Below are 18,815 nucleotides of genomic sequence, written 5' to 3' on the forward strand. Positions count from 1 at the left end.
GAATGCATATCGCAATCCCGTGACTGGAGTAAAAAAGTAAATAAATGAATATACTGCTAGATGTTTATTTTCAAAATCACAACAGACACATGTCATGCCTCTAGAAAAACATTTGACAACATTTATTAACATGCAAAAATTATACGAGTAATGTTGGATGCCCCAATGATTATACCTGCAGTTTCGATTTTTTTGCCATACGGTAAAATAAATCTACTGACGATTAAGTAATAACAAGAATACAACCATATTTTTTTTCGACTGAGCTGTACAGTGATAATATTATCTACACACTTATGTCGAAGATGAAATTCATAAACGAACAGCAGTTTCAAGTGTACAACCGTCGTCGAGCATAGACAAATAAAAAGCTCAAGTTCGTCACCAGTTGCGAAATGGTAATAGCCCTAAAATTCCCCAACTCGTCTTAGATTCATAAAAGCCTTGTTTTCCAATACAAACCCATGAGGTCGATCTCTGTATCTGTCTCTCTGTACAATCGCCTAAGCGCCGGGTATGCGGCGTCACTCCATGGTCCCGAGTCCACTTCTTTTCGTCACCTGACTTTCTCCGGACCGTCCTTGGCCGACGTTTTTTGCTGTCAACAATGCCCTTGTTTGCCCCTTTGGGCACTCCTCTCGCGGATTTCTTCATCCTGTTCCATTTCATCGATTGCGACTTTTTTCCCGCTCACAATCAACTAGTTGTCGCGCCAACGAATACTTGCCTCTTGCCACCATCCTCACCAGCTCTATTCGTTTGTAGATGTGCGTATGGTAATGCTTACCCTGGCGTTAGCAGCTCGATCGCTGCTTTGACTTGAATAATCATGCCAGCAACATCAGCGACAGTGGCCGTGATGACCGTTGATAATTGTCCTAATTTAGCTGTGGCTGTGTAGTTACGATGTCGGTATTGTCCCAGCTACATGAACTGGCTTGTCCTACGATCCTTTTAATTCACCGGCTATAGTCAACCGCCGTCGCCTTGGCTCCGTTCCTCTGGAGCGTAGAGGGCGCCCCAGTCGGCCCTCCTTACGAGAGGAAGCTGCTCGCTTAGTGCTGTCTGTGTCCGCCTCCGATCTCCCTCAATGCCTGTGGCACAAACTGAACTGCGTGGCCGTCTATCGGGTACTCGTGGCGAACGCGGCGTTAAGCACTGCCCGTAACGAACGACCTGCAGCGAATTAGCCACTGTTCACCGCCTGCATACCCCTAGAGCGTGGCAGGAACATTACATGCTGCCGTCAACCGTTGTCCCGTCAATATTCCCTTGTGCGTGTGCTGTAGCGAGCAGTAAACGCTAGAAGGTGAGTACCACTGCTAAGTCTGCTGCAGTCGAACGGAGGGATAATAGCAGCAGGAACAAGTGAGCGACCGGGTAAGCTAAGCCAGTGAGCGTTTTAGGGAGAAAGCAAAACAGATCCAGCCAACGTGTGATCGATGGGGATGATTTCTGACTGGGCAGTCTATTTGTCTATGTCGCCGTGGGTTTTGGTGAATGTTTCTGTGTTCATAGGGAGAATCGGCCCCGAGGCAGGTCTCAAAGTCCTGATCTAGGGTCCGATTCGGCGGATCTTTGTCTTGAAGCAAAAGGATTGATAAGTTTACTTATCAGTGCATCATGTTATTGCTTTGTATGGCGTTAATCATCAAATCGCGGGAGTGTACGGAGCCGCAGCGCTGTGTGTTCGCTAATGGTAAGAAGCGCTGACCGCGCTGTTTTGCAAAAACCGTTACTGTGATCTGGGGACTGTGTTAGTGCACTACGACCTGTACATTAGACATGTGGATTTGATACTTCTCAGGGCAGTCAGCAGTCGTTGGGGTGGATATTATTGACGTTATGCGTGATCTGTGAACTCAGTTGGTCAATCGTGTGTGAGAAGACTCGTGTACCTTTGTGCCTGCTCGGCGTGATTTGACATGCTAGAATAGGTCGCGTTGTTATCGTACACGAGCGAAGTGAGTGTTTCGTGGGGTGTGTTTGTCTTCATGGGGCCAATAAATAGCAACAAGTCTGACTGAGTTTTAACCATAATATCATTTTCATAGTTGCGATGTCGAAGTGTGGCACCGATCCATTGAATCAACCAAATATACGGCATCTTCCTTTGCTCGCCAGTATTACACAAAAGAAATATCTGCGTTGATGTTTCTCTCTCTTCGCTCAATCATACCAACTAAGAGCGAGCCTTTGGTTGAAAGAAAACGAAATTTTACATGCAGATAGGAACGAACAGCATCAGGCCATCCGGCAGAATGGTCGTTCTATCGACAATTCTCTGTTAAATGCATTCGATACAGAAGGCCACTCGACCTAACCGTTTCCGCTGGTAAAGCACGCTACGCTGATCCGAAAGGTGCAGTAAGAAACGTGTGCGACACTTGCAAGTACCCCGAGAACGTACAAGGTAAGGCAACCTCTTTGAATACAAATAGCGGTTGTATTATGAGCAACTGACATGTTCTTCAAAGAAACGTTCTTCATTAATTCCAAATCCATTTCAGCGACCAATCATAGCTAAGAGAAGCAAGAAAATCTCATCAAACTGCGCGAACTAAAAAGTCTTGATTCTAGTTTCATTTTAACGGAACCACTTCATTGTAGTGGTGAGTTGTGCAAGCTCGACGATACACTTTTACGCGAGTTGTGTACGAATGAATCCAAGATTCAGAAACAGTGTCGAACGTTTTCCTTATTGGGCAATCCTTGGGTTTGCCGCGCAGCTCTCGAGGATTTTCTCGGCAGGTAGAATGCAACCAAAAAGCGTATTGTCCAGCCACTTTCGCTCACTGTTGACTTTTCTAGTAGACGCCACTCGGTAGCCATGGGATGACGTCAACGTCAGTATGAACTGACGATCGCAGTTGTCCGCATGTTGCGCAACATCCGTTTGCACCGAAAGCAGCTACCGAAACCTGCCAGCTCGCCGACTGTGCGACCCGATCTCTGCCTCGCGGAACAAACCCAACCGTGCCGTATAACAGAAAGCCGACGCAAGTAAAATGGCCTTACGTTCTCTGCCGTAGATGTATCCATATGAGTATTTCGGTGCAGTAGTGACCATTGGACGACGGGTCTCAGCAAATGTGCCCTAATGTGACGTTCACTGTGGCTTTGTAGGTGTCTCGTGCGTTCCGTGGTCGTGATTAAAGTGATGTAAGAACGTTTGTACCACTAACAGGTATTAGTCAAATATATTCGGGCTATACGGAGCCAACCTCCCATTTCATTCAATAGTTCCGTCATTTATTAATACAAACGAAATGAATCGTAAGAGCAATTGATACTGAATATCAAAAGGTCAGGCTATGTCATTCATACTCAAAATAGCATGAATAGTATCTTTTACGAGGCACGCAGAATTGTGCGGTGGATTTGGTTAACCAAAACCAATGACCCAGTCCATAAAAATGGCCGTCAAACTTGAAAGAGTGTCTCATTTTCAATCCAACTCAGATCCCGTCCAAGCGTTTATAAAACTGGGCCTTTGCAGGAGTGGTCGCATTACATCATCATTGAACAGGATTACATTCGAATAAGCTCACCTGGTGATATATGGGTAAATAGCACGGCCAAGTAATTCTACTTAACCTTTGTCCTATCACTAATGGGAAGTCATTTAGATCGTTTAGAAAAACCCGATTGACAGATGTAAGACATCGCTCTCTGCTACTGAAGTACTGGTGTGGTTGCCTGTTTTTTAATGGGGCTGATATACTTATTCCGTACAGACAAAATTGTATTGTATATGTCTACTTAGGTCTGTATATATATATATAGCAGATGGCATATGATCTACTGAAGCGCTGGAGGAAAAAGTCGATCGTTACGGGTGTGCGGACCAGATCGAGAGGTTCAAATTAAAGAATCATATGCAAAGCAGCCAAAGATGAAATTACACATGTCTCTAAATAGTGTTCTGAACGAATTAACGAAAACTTGTAAGAAACGAAACTGAAGCATTTCTGAAATGAAATTATGTTAAATGTATAATAAGAAAGTCCTTTTCAGGGGTTTCCTATCGAAGCAATAAAAGAAGTCTGCAACAAGCGAAAATAGATGAACGTTTGTCGTACTTCATACTACATAAGTTCAACTTCTATTTTCCGCCCTCTAGCCACAGATCTTTTCAAATCTGGATCGTATCTTAATTTTCTGACCTCATTCACGTTTTTGAACGTTTCGATCCGAACCAAATTATGTATATTTCAATAGAACAGTTACATTTTTCGTTGGCATCGCTGCAACGCGTATTTTTCAACCTCAACTAATATTTAGAAAAAAAAAAAAGGAGATGCTTTGGTGTTATACGTGCCGAAGGAACTCGATCCTTCCGTAAATGTTTACAGCGAGACACGTCCTTCATATTTGGCTTCCTTTCTAATCATTCAGACCTTACCGTTTCGCCATCGAAGCTCACAATTCGAAGCGGACGTGCGCAATTAATATGTTTTTTTTTTCAATCGAATATTTTTTGGTGAACCCGTAGCATATTTGTAGATATAGAACGATTTACTGACAAGAAATAAGCTTGATCCAGTCTCGTACATCAAGCCAAACGATTAGTTCTAGAATACTTATCGAAATTTAAGCCGGTCCTGCTGTGCAGCCGAAAAACACTGATTTTCGGTCGGCAAGACATCCCCTAGTGAGATTTATTCTTTGTACGAATAAATAGGGCACGATAATGGAGTTTACGTTTGCGTACGATGAAAATATCGGCTGATATTATCTGGTTATCTTTACGAAATTCAAAAGGTGCATTTAGCTAGAATAAAGCTGCCGCGGAAGCCCCGCTTGTCGGCGTGGTGGTTCGCCTTCGTCCGTGGCCGTCGCTAATTCCTGTATTGAGTTAGGTGCCCGGGTACGACTGAAAGCTGCTATGACGCAGAAGAAGTTGTTCGCGCTCAGAGTAGCAGTTTCGGATCTACAAAGGCGTTGCGAGTATAACATAGAAGGCAGCATCAACGTCGTGTCTGTCTGTCTCTAGTTTATTTGAAATTCGACCAAATATCGAAAACCGGGTTGAAAAATGAAAAAGAGGCGAAAACGCATTACGTATGTAAGTTGGGTCCACGTTTCATAACTTTGCCATCTAGAGTACATGGACGATTCTAAACGCTCTACTAATTTTTCTCTCACTAAAGCTGAATGCTGCCATGGGTGCGTTGGCATGAGAAGCAATTTGCCGCTCGTGACGACTGACTTCTGAAATCATTGAATAAGTATAGCTCGACCACGATGACGCGACAGTCAGACAGAAAAACATGATTTTCAGATGTTTTCATGGTAAGCTATCAGATTGACTGGCACGAGCGACTTAGTAGCGTCTACCTAGAGTCAATATTAGCTCGGCAAACATTGGATCTGTTGACTTGGTAAGTTTTGTTTATATTATCGTTGTCGTCTGTTTTCATTTTGTCAAGCCAGCCGTCCATCTGACCTTAAGTTGCTTGTTTCGCATGAAGCTATTCATTACATACTAGCTGCTTGTTGTCGTGATCTATGTAAAGATACGGCGCATGAACATTTGTTGACAACAACACGAGCGATAACCAGTTTCTCAGGCCAATAGAAACTGGCAGAGACGACTTAAGGTTCATATAAGCCTATCAATTTCCGATTATATTCTTTCTTGTTGTTGCTCGAAGAATCACAGCTCGGCAGCTTGTGGAACTGTGTTAAAATATTCAGATTTAGCAGAAAAGATTGATTTGTTTAGAATTGTTTCTAACCGCAGGCCCGCTAAATTGATCTAACAGCAATAAAAGCAAATAATTGGGGTAGACATGTAATCTCCCTACTTTTATAGTATCTATAAAACGTCAAACCTAAGAATAGTTTTACCCCAGCTATATTGTTATACCGCTGATGCTAAACTGTTACCCAAAATGATCTACCAGATGAAAACGGAAAACGACTCGATTCACTACTACCGCTACCAGCTGTACTTAAAAATGTAAAAAAAAATTTGAACACACAATCTGCGCCTAGTTGTTGCTTCTCTATCGCCGCGATGGCATAATGGGTAACGTACTTGCCTGTTAATCTTAAGGATACGTTGTGGCCTCGAGCATAGACAAACAGACTTCGTTTGATGCCGGAAGCCAGTCGTCCTCGAATGCCTACCCGTGACACCGAATGTAAAGCTCGAGATGTAGAAACCTTATTTTCATGTGTTCATTTGCCGACAAAATATCAAGCAGGGTGCTACCTTAAGGAAGCCATGGTAACAGTTGGTTATGGAACTATATTCCCGACAGCTTTATTTAGCGACCTCCCCATTATGTGCCATAGTCAGAAAGCTGCTAGTAATATCGGCGTCCTTCTGTATCATACCGTTTCATTTTTTTCGACTGATTTCATTTTGAATATACATATAGAGGTGATTACCACGAATCTATCTACCCATTGAAGTTAATTCTGATCAATATATTGTCAAGTTATTATTTACTACAGAGAAAACAGCACAACAGAAAACTGGGCACTAGTCGATGTTGTTACTAAGAGTCGATCACTTCGATGATTATATTTTTGAACAACAAAGACGGACAATTCGGCGAACGTCAGCAGTGACGTCAACTCGGCAGCTTGCGATTAAGCATATTGATTTGTTTAATATCGGTGACCCTTTGCTAGTTTTGCTTAACAAGTGTTTTGGTGTCAACTGGCATTGTCGCTGTTAAAAGAATGAAATTTTGATAAAATAAACGCAGACGTTAAAAGCGTACGAAAAAAAAATTCATCCCTATATTTGTGGTATTCGTATACATTTTTATGTAATTGACCAAATCCATATCGTACTTATTTTTCTCTTTACAAACAAAGCTAGCAAATTGGTTCATTGTTGGGAGTGATTTCGTCAGTTCTAAAACGAACAAAGAAATACCGGTTCCTCATGCTTAAAAAAAAGTAGCGAAAAAGTCTCTCTAGTTGAGTTAAACAACTTTCCTAGTATATATATAGGAAAACTTCTTAAAGATACCTTGGAATCGCTATTGCATTAATTTCAGTTAAGATATATGGTTGGCGGGTTCAAACAGTGGTACCAGGTCAAGCCACCTGGTGAGAGTAAAAAAAAAGTTATTATTTGGATTTATTATATCATGGAGGATGTCAAACATCGACCGTAAAGGCCGTGATTGTAAGATCATTTCGTTCTAGTCTTGAATGAAGTTTCCGCTCGGCTCAGTAGGGTTTTCACTTATTGTAACTAACATTGCTCAAACAGGACGGTCCGTTCCACTTTGCCGGATATAAGCTTCTGTACTCATTAGCTTTGCAGATAGAACAAAATTAAACGTTAGATTAAGATCTAGATATACATATATATATTTTTTTCAGAAAGCCTTCCCATAACATACAAGCAACTTGCGCATTTAAAATTCCAACGCTCGTATTCTTCGAGACGCTCGTTTTCTTTTTAATCTTCTCGCAAATCCTAATAGTAGGTTTGAACCTATTTTGAAGCTAGGTTCCCTTAGATCAGTTAATATGTATGTATAATTAAAATACACCTATAGACCGTGAGTGGGGGCGCGTCTTAGGTTAAAGAATTCAAGTTTCTTCAAATATTTTTGAAAATATTGACAACGAAGTCGGCCTTTTTCTTGAAAACACTGCCCATATCAACCTATCAAGAGCAGACGCTAGGTGATTCGTAACATACATGAACAACAACAAAACATATGACAGTTTATTTGTTTTAATCGAAAATAATAATAAAAACTTAGTTTATTGATCGCTTACACTGTCATGTGAAAGATTTGCTTTTAAACAAACAGATATAGGTATAAGGTTACGGTACTCATCATATTTCGGCCTTTATGAAAACTTCATGTAACGAATATAGTTAATGTGATAAGTTCAAGATCAATCCAATCGTAAGTCACTACGCCTAGTATTTACATTGATTCTGTAAATATACTGGTCGAATTGTTAAAAAGATAAGGAATACATTTCAAATACCATACTGCTTCCGTGATATAGAATGTCAGGCAATAAAAAAGCAATATCTTGGCAATAAAAATGCTCAATCTTTTTGCCGCGAAGCTTTCATTATTTGCACTCTCAAGGGGCAAATTTTAAGTGATTTAGGCATACGTAATCCAGTTAGCTTATGTTGCATCGCGAACGAGCTTTCATAATAATGACAACAATAATATAATAGTAACAATAACAGTTGCTCTTTCTGCTAATTTCAGATGAACCCTGTGGGACATCAGACCCTCCCTATTATGCCTAGAACCAGTGGCCATATGCCTAGAAGTCAAAGTTCGAGAGGTCAGTCAGGGCTCGGTGTAGTGACCGGCGTAAATTTTGGAGTTGGAATGGCTCAGCACTCTACTAAGAGATCCCAACACCAACACGCTAAGCATTTCATTACGCAGACGACAAAAGGTAGCTTCACGTCATACACAGCCAGTAGAGTCAATGACCTTCCTGCAGAAATTCTGCGCGATCGGTAAGTTCATAGTTGATGCGAGCCCACGGTTGTTTTTCATACATTCACTTTATAAGTCACTAAACAAACACAATTGTTCACGAGCCCTACACACAATCTATATTGGCAAAAAATACATGCCGTAATGTCAAAAAAACAGCATTCATTATTAAACGTCTATTACATAAGGAGAAGATTCGCATTTAAATTATCGGACCGAAACCGATCACATCCCGCGTACGATGTTGCACCTGTACCTTAAAGCACCGTTATAGCTACATGGCACGTGAGATTGACCGCTTATATTACAGAAACGAAAATGGCTATTTCAAGCGTAAGAAACCTCTATTTGTTGAGAATGTTCCTTAATTTTAATCCTTAATTCCTTAAGCTTGAAGACCTAAACATACCATTTCCGTTGTAATTATTTTATACAAATTTTAAAACTCTAAATAAATATCGAAGTCAGATTCGCACTATGGCGAAACTTAATTAATAGTAATATATTCTGCCTAGATCTCATTATTAACGTGACTCAAAGTTCGTTTTAGGACTTCTATAAAGCAACCATATACGTATATGGTTGCTTTATAGTTTATATATATAATTATGCTTCGTAAATAAGGATCTTGTACTCCAGTTAAATTGGCTATGGCTATCGCTATCGCATAAATGTTGTGTGGTCAGGCTAGCAATTCAACAACTAGACAAGCAAATGATAGACCGCTACACGTATTGACCTCTGCTTTTCGAAATCAATATTGTATTGTTTATACCTTTTAATGATAGCCAATGCCTCGTTTTGATTGTCATGTTAACAGCGTTTGCTTAAGTTTGTCTGTGGACGAATACAAATTGAGGCACTCCCATTTCCAGTCCCTCTGTTAACTTCTAAGAAACTGACATGGGCAACTAAGTTGCCGCGCTGTCTTCACAGAACAAATAATGAGTAACAAAAAAATGGTACATTATAATATTTAACGCTAATATTATACTATGTATATACATATATATAATTATGCTAATAATTATATTAAATAATACAACGAGAAATTAAGCCCTGTGTTTGTTTTGTATGCCTTTTTCTATCTGCTTAGATTGGTTCAAACATCCGCCCATGAAGACCACCGGCGACGGACAATCATCATTGAGCGAGATCAGTCTCAAGGAGGCTCATTCGGATTTACGTTGCAAACGTATGGCATTCGGCACCGGGAAGTGTCGGAAATCGAATTGATCACGTATGTTGACTCTGTAGAACCGTACGGATCAGCCGCTAGAGCAGGTAACGTCAGGAAGAACTTGATCTTTGCTCCCAATAACATCGTTGTTTGAAATCGTCGAAGAGATAATTTTTTTAGCATTTTGACGATATTTTTTGAATTATTTTGTTATTAGATGATAATCTGTTTCGGTTATACGAAATTGTCATGAGGTGTCTCAGTACATGCGTTGCAATTACTTAGCCTGAAATTGCGTCTTGAGCAGCTTTTCGTATATCCTTGGCGCGGTTTAAAGTAATTATCATAGTGCTATTCGCGCCTATCTGCCGTGATTTGATCAGTTCGTTATGGGCGTTTACAGAAGCTTTTTACATGTTCATGCCAGACACACAAAGGCCATTGTGCTTGTCGGAGGGGCGGACTTGTACAATCCATTTGTTTCCTACCCATATAGAGTAGATTACAGATCAGTCCATTGATGATGACAATGGCAACAGCTGAGTTTTTATGTAGACATCACCAGACAAACGCTTGCTTTCTAAAATATCATCGTGCATACATCTTGCATAAACGTATAAAAAACAAGCCGAAGAACGACACAACCTGTAAACAGCAACCATTTGGAAAACATCTAGAGACGCCGAAAACAGCTGACATTTCGTTACGGTGACGACAACAAATTGAAAGAACCGAGGCCGCGAGCGTCTAGTGGGCAATGGCAGGGTGGTCGACGATTGAGTTTTTATTGTCACCGAGTCTCAGATCGCCACTATGTTTGCCTTACTGATTGACAGTCGATGCTTCTTTGCGATTGTTTGTGTGTCCCACTCGCAAATTGTAAGTCGAATTGAACTAAGTGTAGGCCATGGCCTGCAAGTGTTGAGCCAACAAAAAGGGTGAAGCCTTCTAACTCGAATACTCTTCTTTAACTTTGCACAAGGTGGAACAGAAGCCCTTGAACCTTTCAAAGGCATTCGTTCGGGCCCAAGATCGCATTGAGTTAGGCATACAGACATGTATGAACTAATGATTACTCAGACACCATGTTTACGGTAAACATTTTTGACTGAGCAGTGCTTGTTATATTTCATAGACTGAGAATTTGCCAGCAGCTGTTACTTGCCGCACATCGCATTGAGGCTTACGGCCACTGCAAGCGTCATTACCGCAATTTGATATCCAGATCGATTATGTATACCAGCAGAACATAACCCTTTCATTTACCTTATAAACAAAAATAGTGTGTATATTATCCGGTCTGTCAAATCTTAGTATAGAATATAAACAAAATTCTAGATACTCGGCTATCGGAACGCGATCACTGCAAGACAAACACCACATCATAAATTAGCTAATCGTGCTCATAATTCTACCTCAATTTTACTGAAAATTCATGTGTTGTATCGGAGTGTACGTTTGTCAGAAATAGTTCAAACAAACAAACTTATGTAAAGGGTTTATTTCTGACGACTGAAAAACTATAACAAAACAGATAGCATAGCGTCGTCGTAAGCTTGTTTAGAAACGCGCGGGCAGATTTAGTAATGGGCAGGTACTTATAATATGACTACCTGTTATATATAATGGCTAATATATTAGCTAGTCTCAGCGCACTCGTTTGCCGTAGCTGACGCTTGGTCTAGGCTATGGTAATGTTTTTCTAAGTAATGATCTTGTATGCAATAGGTACATCACGTAAATCAGCGATATGAGTGACCCAGCCTTGAGGTTGCTTCCTGTTTGTAATAGCTCTCAGTATTCCTAAACCCTTCTAAGAAGGGAGGCGTTAGCGTTGCCACATGTTCAGACGAACCTCGTACATTTCTTTCCAGGAATATACGATGATTTTAATGGCGTAACGTCGTTGCTTTCAAGTCAGCTGCCTTTTAACATGGTCTACCCTGCTTGATGACTAGCGAATTGTTTTATTAATGTTATAGTTTACTGTATCCAGCATTGCTATGTAAGCAAGATTTTACTGCGAATCGCCCTTGTTGTTTGTTGTTGTTTGTTGTTGTTGTTGTTGTTGGTGGTTGTTGGTTGTTGTTGTTGTTGTTGGTTGTTATTATCATTAGAGTTGCATAAAATCAGTACCTACATGTGAGATCTATTTCTTTAGTATTTGGGTTTTTTAACAACGATTGTATGACCAACCCCCTCTCCCCTTTTTTCTTGCCATTAATCCTTTCCAGCCTGCGCCGTAAACTCTCTCTTTATGAAAGCGGTTTGTAAAACTTTGTAGTACTAAGTTTTACAAACCGCTCTAATAATTTAAGGTTGGTGACACTTTAATGTCGGCGCTTGGACATCAGTTGCTAACAGAATTGAATGTTTATCGACCGATACCGCATGGACGAGTTGGTGAAACTGATTTCGATCAGCCGAAATGCTCTAGGAAATTTAACATTAGACATCAGACCGACGTTATGTTCGTTCTTACATAAACCCCTAATGAATTCAAATCATAAAAGCCGTAGTCGATTCTATGGCAAATATGTGACCTGTTTTAATAACCAGCTCGTTTTTTCGCCTGGGACAACGGCACTTCCACGAGAGTATGTAGTATCGTGATCTTGGCCGTTTTAAGCCGTAAATGTCGCTCATGAATCCAAAAAATGAATCCAAAAAAAAATACAATTATTCTAACGTACGGCTAATTGTTCAAGCGTGGAGAATTCCAATGAACAGTAAATACAGATGAAGTGTTTTATTAACCCCATAGATGCTGACTGTATTCCAACGTGAGCAAACAAACAACACCCAGAATCGAATGAACGTTCCACAGCATATAACTAAACAGTCCTCATAGAAGATCTGACAACGTATGCCAGATCCAATTCAATTGGCAGCTCTTCACGCAGCCATTCGATAACAATATAGTCTAGTAAATGTCATGACTGCCAAATAAAGAAAGAGGAGTAGCTACTTTGCGACAATGCATTCTCAGATCTTAGCTAGGCCGTCGAATTCAATGCTGTATTAAGTACTACGTTTTTTTTCCACTTTTTTGCCTTCGTCATTAGGCATGCGGGCTGGCGACGTGATACTCTCGATCAATGGACAAGACGTCGAATCAGTAGACCACAACCGACTAATCCAGATGATTCAGGCGTGTGGGAAGGCAATGCGTGTTGTTGTGCTGTTCGAAGACTGCGTTCGACGAGTAGCCCTTCACGTGAAGTAAGAACGCTTGCTGGCCTGAGTTACGCAATGATTAGTGATGAGCCCTGACAGTGAATGATCTTGGTACACAGGCAACAACATCTAGCTTGTTATATGACTTTATCAATCGTAGAAAATTGTTAACCATGCAGTCACAATTTTATTACCAACAACGAAGTTGTACATCTTGCGTTCGAATAAAATTGGTCATTGGCATGGGAAGTCTAATACCTGTATCAACTGGAAAAAAAGAGCAGTATTCTTACATTTTGTCGGAATTTTAATAAAATAAGCTAGCACCTTTCAGGTTAATGCAGTTGAAACGTTCATATCAACAAAAGATCCTTGAGTATAACCATTATGTAGAGGCCGAGCGCAATATGATCGAGACGTTACGAAACAAAGGTGTTAATACAGAACATCTCGTAAAAGGATCAACCGAGCTTCTGCCACTCACATCAAGTAGCCAAGACGTCCTCTTTCCGTTCCGGAAACTTTCAAGGAGCTTTAACAAGTAAGAAAAAGTACTTCAATGTATGCATTTGTGTGACATCTCATGAGTATTCAGTTATCTTTAGCCATTGTGACACATTGTTTCTCATAGATGAACGTTCGAATAATGCTAATCTGTCTAACGTGGACGCAGTGTCGCCTCAGCTGCCAAGGTAATCTATTTTCGCCATATATAGGTGTTACGACGAGGACCTTTTCATCATACGCAGCGCCAACAATTATTAATTATTTTGGTTGTTTCTGCACCTTCTAGACTAAGCGTATCGCATTCAAAATCTGAGTCGAGACTCTTGTCAGATTCAGCGTCGAACATCGCTAGCTCTTCAAGCCGTCGACCAACGCACCATCGTGATACTTCCGCGTCGTGTTCAACCCTACCGCGGCTAGGTGGGCGACGAAACTCGGCTCGTAGCTTGCCCGCATCAACAGCAGTCACTCCGGTGGGGTCCCTTGACGGACTCGAACAAGGTATTATTACTAATGATGCTGATGGGTGGTATTGCTATTGAATTCGACCGAAAGTTCAATTTCTTATCAAGGCCCAACCTCAACAAATCTGAGGTCCCTTGCCGGGTGATCTTCAGATATCTGACAGCGGCGACGTGGCCAACCAAAACAACGTGGTACATAGCACTATTATTGCTACGTATCCGCTTGACGCAATACACGTTGTGGTAAATCTACTCAGTGAGATAAGTAAATTTGTGATGGGGCGGATGAGGCAGGGACGCTTGACACTGCCGTGCCTAACGCATAGTTTGTAAAAGTTGAATTTTCTGTTGACCATGACGATTACTACCCAGTATACGAAAAGGTGTACACCAAACGACGCCATAATTATCTTCGCGTATAATCAAAAATACTTATTCAATCAAGTCATCCTTTTTGATGCGGCAACCGAACAGCTTGTGCGACAGCGGCTTTGGAGATCGATCAATAGTTTCTGGCAACTCGACACAATCTCAGCCCTACGCAATAAGCTTCGTTCGTCGATCTTCATTGGTGTTGTCTACGAAATACTTAGTGGAGATTTCTTGTGGTCTTCTGCTCCGTTTGGGTTATTTGCGTCCGGTTCGTCGACACCGGATCCATTTTTAGATTATTTTTGCCATCAGATTAGACACTGTAGCGATCCGGACCCGTGCGAGGGTGGGCCTTCATTTTGTCCAGTTAATGTGATTCGGACTTCAACAACCCAACGCAGTTCTATAACAAACATTTTGTCCGGCTGTTGCCGCGCTTATGGCCGTGTTTGTTCAATCTTTTACTGGAAGTACTCCGTTAGAAATCATTGCATTACTCTTTCTCGGGTTGTAACAATAAGGTAGGTGGAAATAAACCTTTTTGGACATGAGGAAAAAGAAAGACAAAAAGTTCCCTTAGTTCCTATTGCATCATCTACTAATCCTTTGAGGTGTTGTAAAATTGACATCATTTTACAAAAAGCATTACAAGTAAAAAAAAAAAAAAAGACGCATCCAATCCTTCACCCAATAATGAAACTATGGACAGTAAGGAACCGTCATTATTTCCTCTTTAGCAAAGAAATCGGACGTTTTAATGCGACATTAAATTCGGTGACTATTTATTGATATTAGTATTCCACCAATAATACATCGTAATTCGTTTGCTTCCTAAAAAAACCCTACTGTGATCACAATATGGGTTTGGTACGATATAGATGATATTTGCATATGTAAACTTGAAACAGGAAATTATCATCTTTTCGCTGTGCTATATTTCGGGTGTGTATATGGGTTCGTACATGTGAGGATTCGCATAAAGTTAAACCTAATGGTTTTTATTTATAAACAGAATGCAATAAGGACATGAAAAATATCAGCGAATACTTTGAGTTGTTGAGTTCCTATATAGATTTGCACAAAACGCTACCTTAGCAATAGCTTTTTATTATCAAATAATAGTCAAAATCGTCACTTTTCTGAACGGACATATTAAGTAAATGATTTCTTTGAAAATAAATAGTAGGTTGAACATTTTAATACATTGAAACGATAATAAATTGACATCATACATTATAAATTTGTAGATGTAGGCTTCTTGATGTTCTGATAAGAATATTTATATATTGCTCATCCTGGCCAAACACCGCAAGTATTTTATTTGTAGACTAAATATGCGTATTTTTTAGAAAACTACATTTACATTAATGGTATCATTAATATTATTATGAAAGTGATTACTACTTCCATCGATTTTTTACCAATGCAGTAGTAAATATTGGTAACATTTATAACATTTACTGACGAGATTGAAAACACAACAGTGAGCAAATCATCAAAAAAGGGTAGCAAACAATTTTTGTGGGCAAAAGCAAGTATTGTTTAGTACTACTTTGAATGGAGATATTCAAAGTTAAAGCCATAAATTCACTCTGTAATTAAACGTTCCTTTAGTAGCCGCAGTTGAAATGACCAAGAAACATAGGTGCGTACGAGCACCTTATAACTACGACAAAAAAAAAAAAAAAAAAAGGCTTTCTATCCGATGCCTTCCTGTTTTGGCGTTAAACTCCGGATATTTTCCTGCTCTTCTGAGCTTTCAGGTGGGGCCCACTTCAAGTCACATCGGACGTGTAGTACAGACTTTTCTGATAATGGCTCAACGGACGGTGGATTATCTTCAACCGAGGAGCTGGAAGACGAGGATGGCTCACCACCCCCTGCAAAGCCGCCCCTTCCGCCTAAAGCTAAAAACCAACGGCAACCAACGGTTGTGCCGAATCAAGGTAGCGATCGAGCTCAGGCAATGATTTCAGGAGTCGGATCAACTAGTCATGAGAGACCACCGACTTTACCGCCGAAACGCTCACAAACCCAAGCAACGTCACACCTCCGATCTGATGTGGTCACAAGACTTTAACTCCCCAATAGCCCCAAAGTGATGCGCAGAATAAACAACACTATATCAGTATCAGCATAACAAAACATAACACTGACGAACAACAATCGTGAGTAGAGCATCAACCTAATCAATACATAACAGTGGTTCGAAGTTTATTTTCTGACAACTCGAGTACAATTTTATAGAACGCATTCGTGCCCGCCAGGCCGCCCACCGCCGCCGCTGAATTTCTAGTGTGCAACATACTGCAGTGATACCTGCAGTTGTATATAACATTAAATGAGCATTAAAGAAGAGCACCATTGACGTTTTACAGCTTCGTTGCTCACGGTCGCAGACATACAAATATAGAGACACGTAGCAGGAGGAAGATACAAAAAACTGATCAGTCCGAGCGGTAAGGAAGGCTAACAGCGGGATAAAGTTCCATTTGTCAGCACAAATAAGTAATTGCACCTAAAGAAGTAGGCAGTAAAACGGAGTTTCCTTTATTAGTTGCATTTCTATTATTTCAGTCTGGTATCGTTGTTAATTGATATTTATTGTTGTTACTATTATTATTATCGTGGTTATAATTTCATCCTGCTGGCAATTTACAACCCCATAGCTCAGTTCATTACTTACTTTTTTTTGTTAAGAGCTCACCCGATTTGTCTGGCAATGCAGAACCAGTTGTTTTGTACCGCATTATTGCCGCCAGTTGAGAAAACGATTGACATTAAAAAATACTTCGAAGCTCAGAGTTTTGAAGTTTAGTTATTCAATTCAAAGATTCTTTCCCAGCTGCTGCACCTGGGACAGCTACAGCGGCCACAAAAAGGCATGCTTCAGCAAAACAATGTTTATTTATGCATCAACTGTACTATTGCAATTAGTGCTACGTCCTTCACCTTAGAGACCTCATTTATAGGCTACTGTTCGTGAATACAGTAATGTAGCGAAGGACAGTTTTTCCTGCTGACGTTTTCCAGGCACTCTTTTTCACTCAAGGTCAACAAAATCACAAGCCACATAGCTGCAGTTACAGCTACATATGTGAAATTGAATTGGCTGGTTTGCTTAACAGTACGCGAATATAAGGCATAGAGAACGCACACTATATGATTTTAATAATAATCATTATTGTTAATTATTGCACACTATATGACTAAATATTATCATTCTGTTATTGTTGTGCGTGTTTTTGTCGGTCGACTACTTAATTCATACGAGTTCACCATTTTAATTACTGTTGAATTCCTGCATTTTTTACTTCTACATATGTTACATATATGTAACAATACGAGCATGTCTTATGTATGAGAGTCTAGCACACAGTTCTACCGCACTCGAGGGCTATAGAGGAGGCATAGTTTTGTATCCAGGATCAGTAATTTCTGGACGCAAGCAACCGATTGAACTTGGTTTGCGTTAGCTGCCACTGCTTCCGTGCGATAATGATAATCGTACTGAGAAGAGATACAGGAGTCAATGAAGTATTGTAACATCATTGTATTCGATTATAACAGTAAGCATTTTGTTCATATATATATATATATATATATATATATATATATATATATATATATATATCTACAAAGAGAATCTACGACACGACATTATTAGACAGAATTAGGATAGGAAGTAGATAATTTAAGGTATAAGGACAACAGGGCTTTATATACAGGTCTTCCGCCTGAATGATTGCATCGGTGAATATGTAAAATAATGGACTCATAATCAATAGCACATGGGGTCGAAACAGATAACATTCTGTCTGTGCATACGTGTTTAGACATTGATGAATATTGCAGTTGTATACCAGCAGTGCCGTATAGCAGTTTCATAACGTAAAGCTAATGATGGCGTTGATTGTAGTCTTTAAAAACGCTATAAACAGGAAAGAGCGTAGTTCTTTGCAGAGAAAGCAGTTTAGAACACAGAGGACATGTGATACACATATTTTTCGTCTAGTCACAGGAAGAACGAAATCTAGCACGAGTTTTACGTAATCTAAGTGAGCTAAGCAGTGGTAGGTGACCACAGTTGAGGGTCTGAACGCGTATTTGCATTTCGTATCGAGCTTTTGTCGTTTACCAAGAAACAAACGAAACGAGATAAAGCTTAATAAATGATGAAGTTTTATGGAATGGCAGAAGCCTACGGTAGCGATTGACAAGCCCATTTCAGTAAATGGTTGATTAGTCGGATAAGCGAAAAGAACGAGCTTTTGAATAACGGAAACACATTTGAAAGAATAAAATCACGCTATTTAGTTTGATTCAAGAGCGATCGAGAGGAAAATCAACCGAAGAAGGAAGGCTTGTGGCAAGCTGCAGGTTGCTATTGATGGCACTAGTGTGATAAATGGTTCCATACGCACTTGAGTTAGAAAGGAATCGGAATTTTGCTAAAACGTACAAAATAAAAGAATTTAAATACATGATGTCAAAAAATAGCCTGTGCATAAGTAAGGAAGGAACATACGTGTTAGTATCGATTAGGCGAGATACTCGACAGTCGAAATGCTACATCCCATAGATCTAATAAAATGCAATGAGAAAACTCAAAACTTATTGACCATTTTCAAGTCATTGCGCGTTTATTGTTTTTTTGCATGAACG

At 40.1% G+C, this 18,815-nt stretch overlaps 1 protein-coding gene across 4 annotated transcripts; it reads left to right on the forward strand.

The window, feature by feature from the left end:
- Positions 1-81: 81 nt before the first annotated feature.
- ssp6 (PDZ domain-containing short spindle 6) lies at positions 82-18,781 on the forward strand. Of its 4 annotated transcripts, none has more exons than XM_022849734.2 (7): positions 82-2,413; positions 8,211-8,470; positions 9,547-9,734; positions 12,696-12,852; positions 13,142-13,348; positions 13,601-13,815; positions 15,914-18,781. In XM_022849734.2, exons 2-7 carry the CDS (start codon positions 8,211-8,213, stop codon positions 16,228-16,230), a joined length of 1,344 nt encoding a protein of 447 aa, XP_022705469.1. In that variant the 5' UTR covers positions 82-2,413; the 3' UTR covers positions 16,231-18,781. The 4 variants fall into 4 exon arrangements, with proteins under 4 accessions (XP_022705469.1, XP_022705470.1, XP_022705467.1 ...); XM_022849735.2 differs by having other exon boundaries at positions 82-1,309; XM_022849732.2 differs by lacking the exon at positions 82-2,413 and adding an exon at positions 2,572-3,187.
- Positions 18,782-18,815: the final 34 nt, after the last annotated feature.

Source organism: Varroa jacobsoni, unplaced genomic scaffold, assembly GCF_002532875.2.
Source record: "Varroa jacobsoni isolate VJ856 unplaced genomic scaffold, vjacob_1.0 scaffold_1421, whole genome shotgun sequence".
Classification (NCBI taxonomy): Eukaryota; Metazoa; Arthropoda; class Arachnida; order Mesostigmata; family Varroidae; genus Varroa; species Varroa jacobsoni.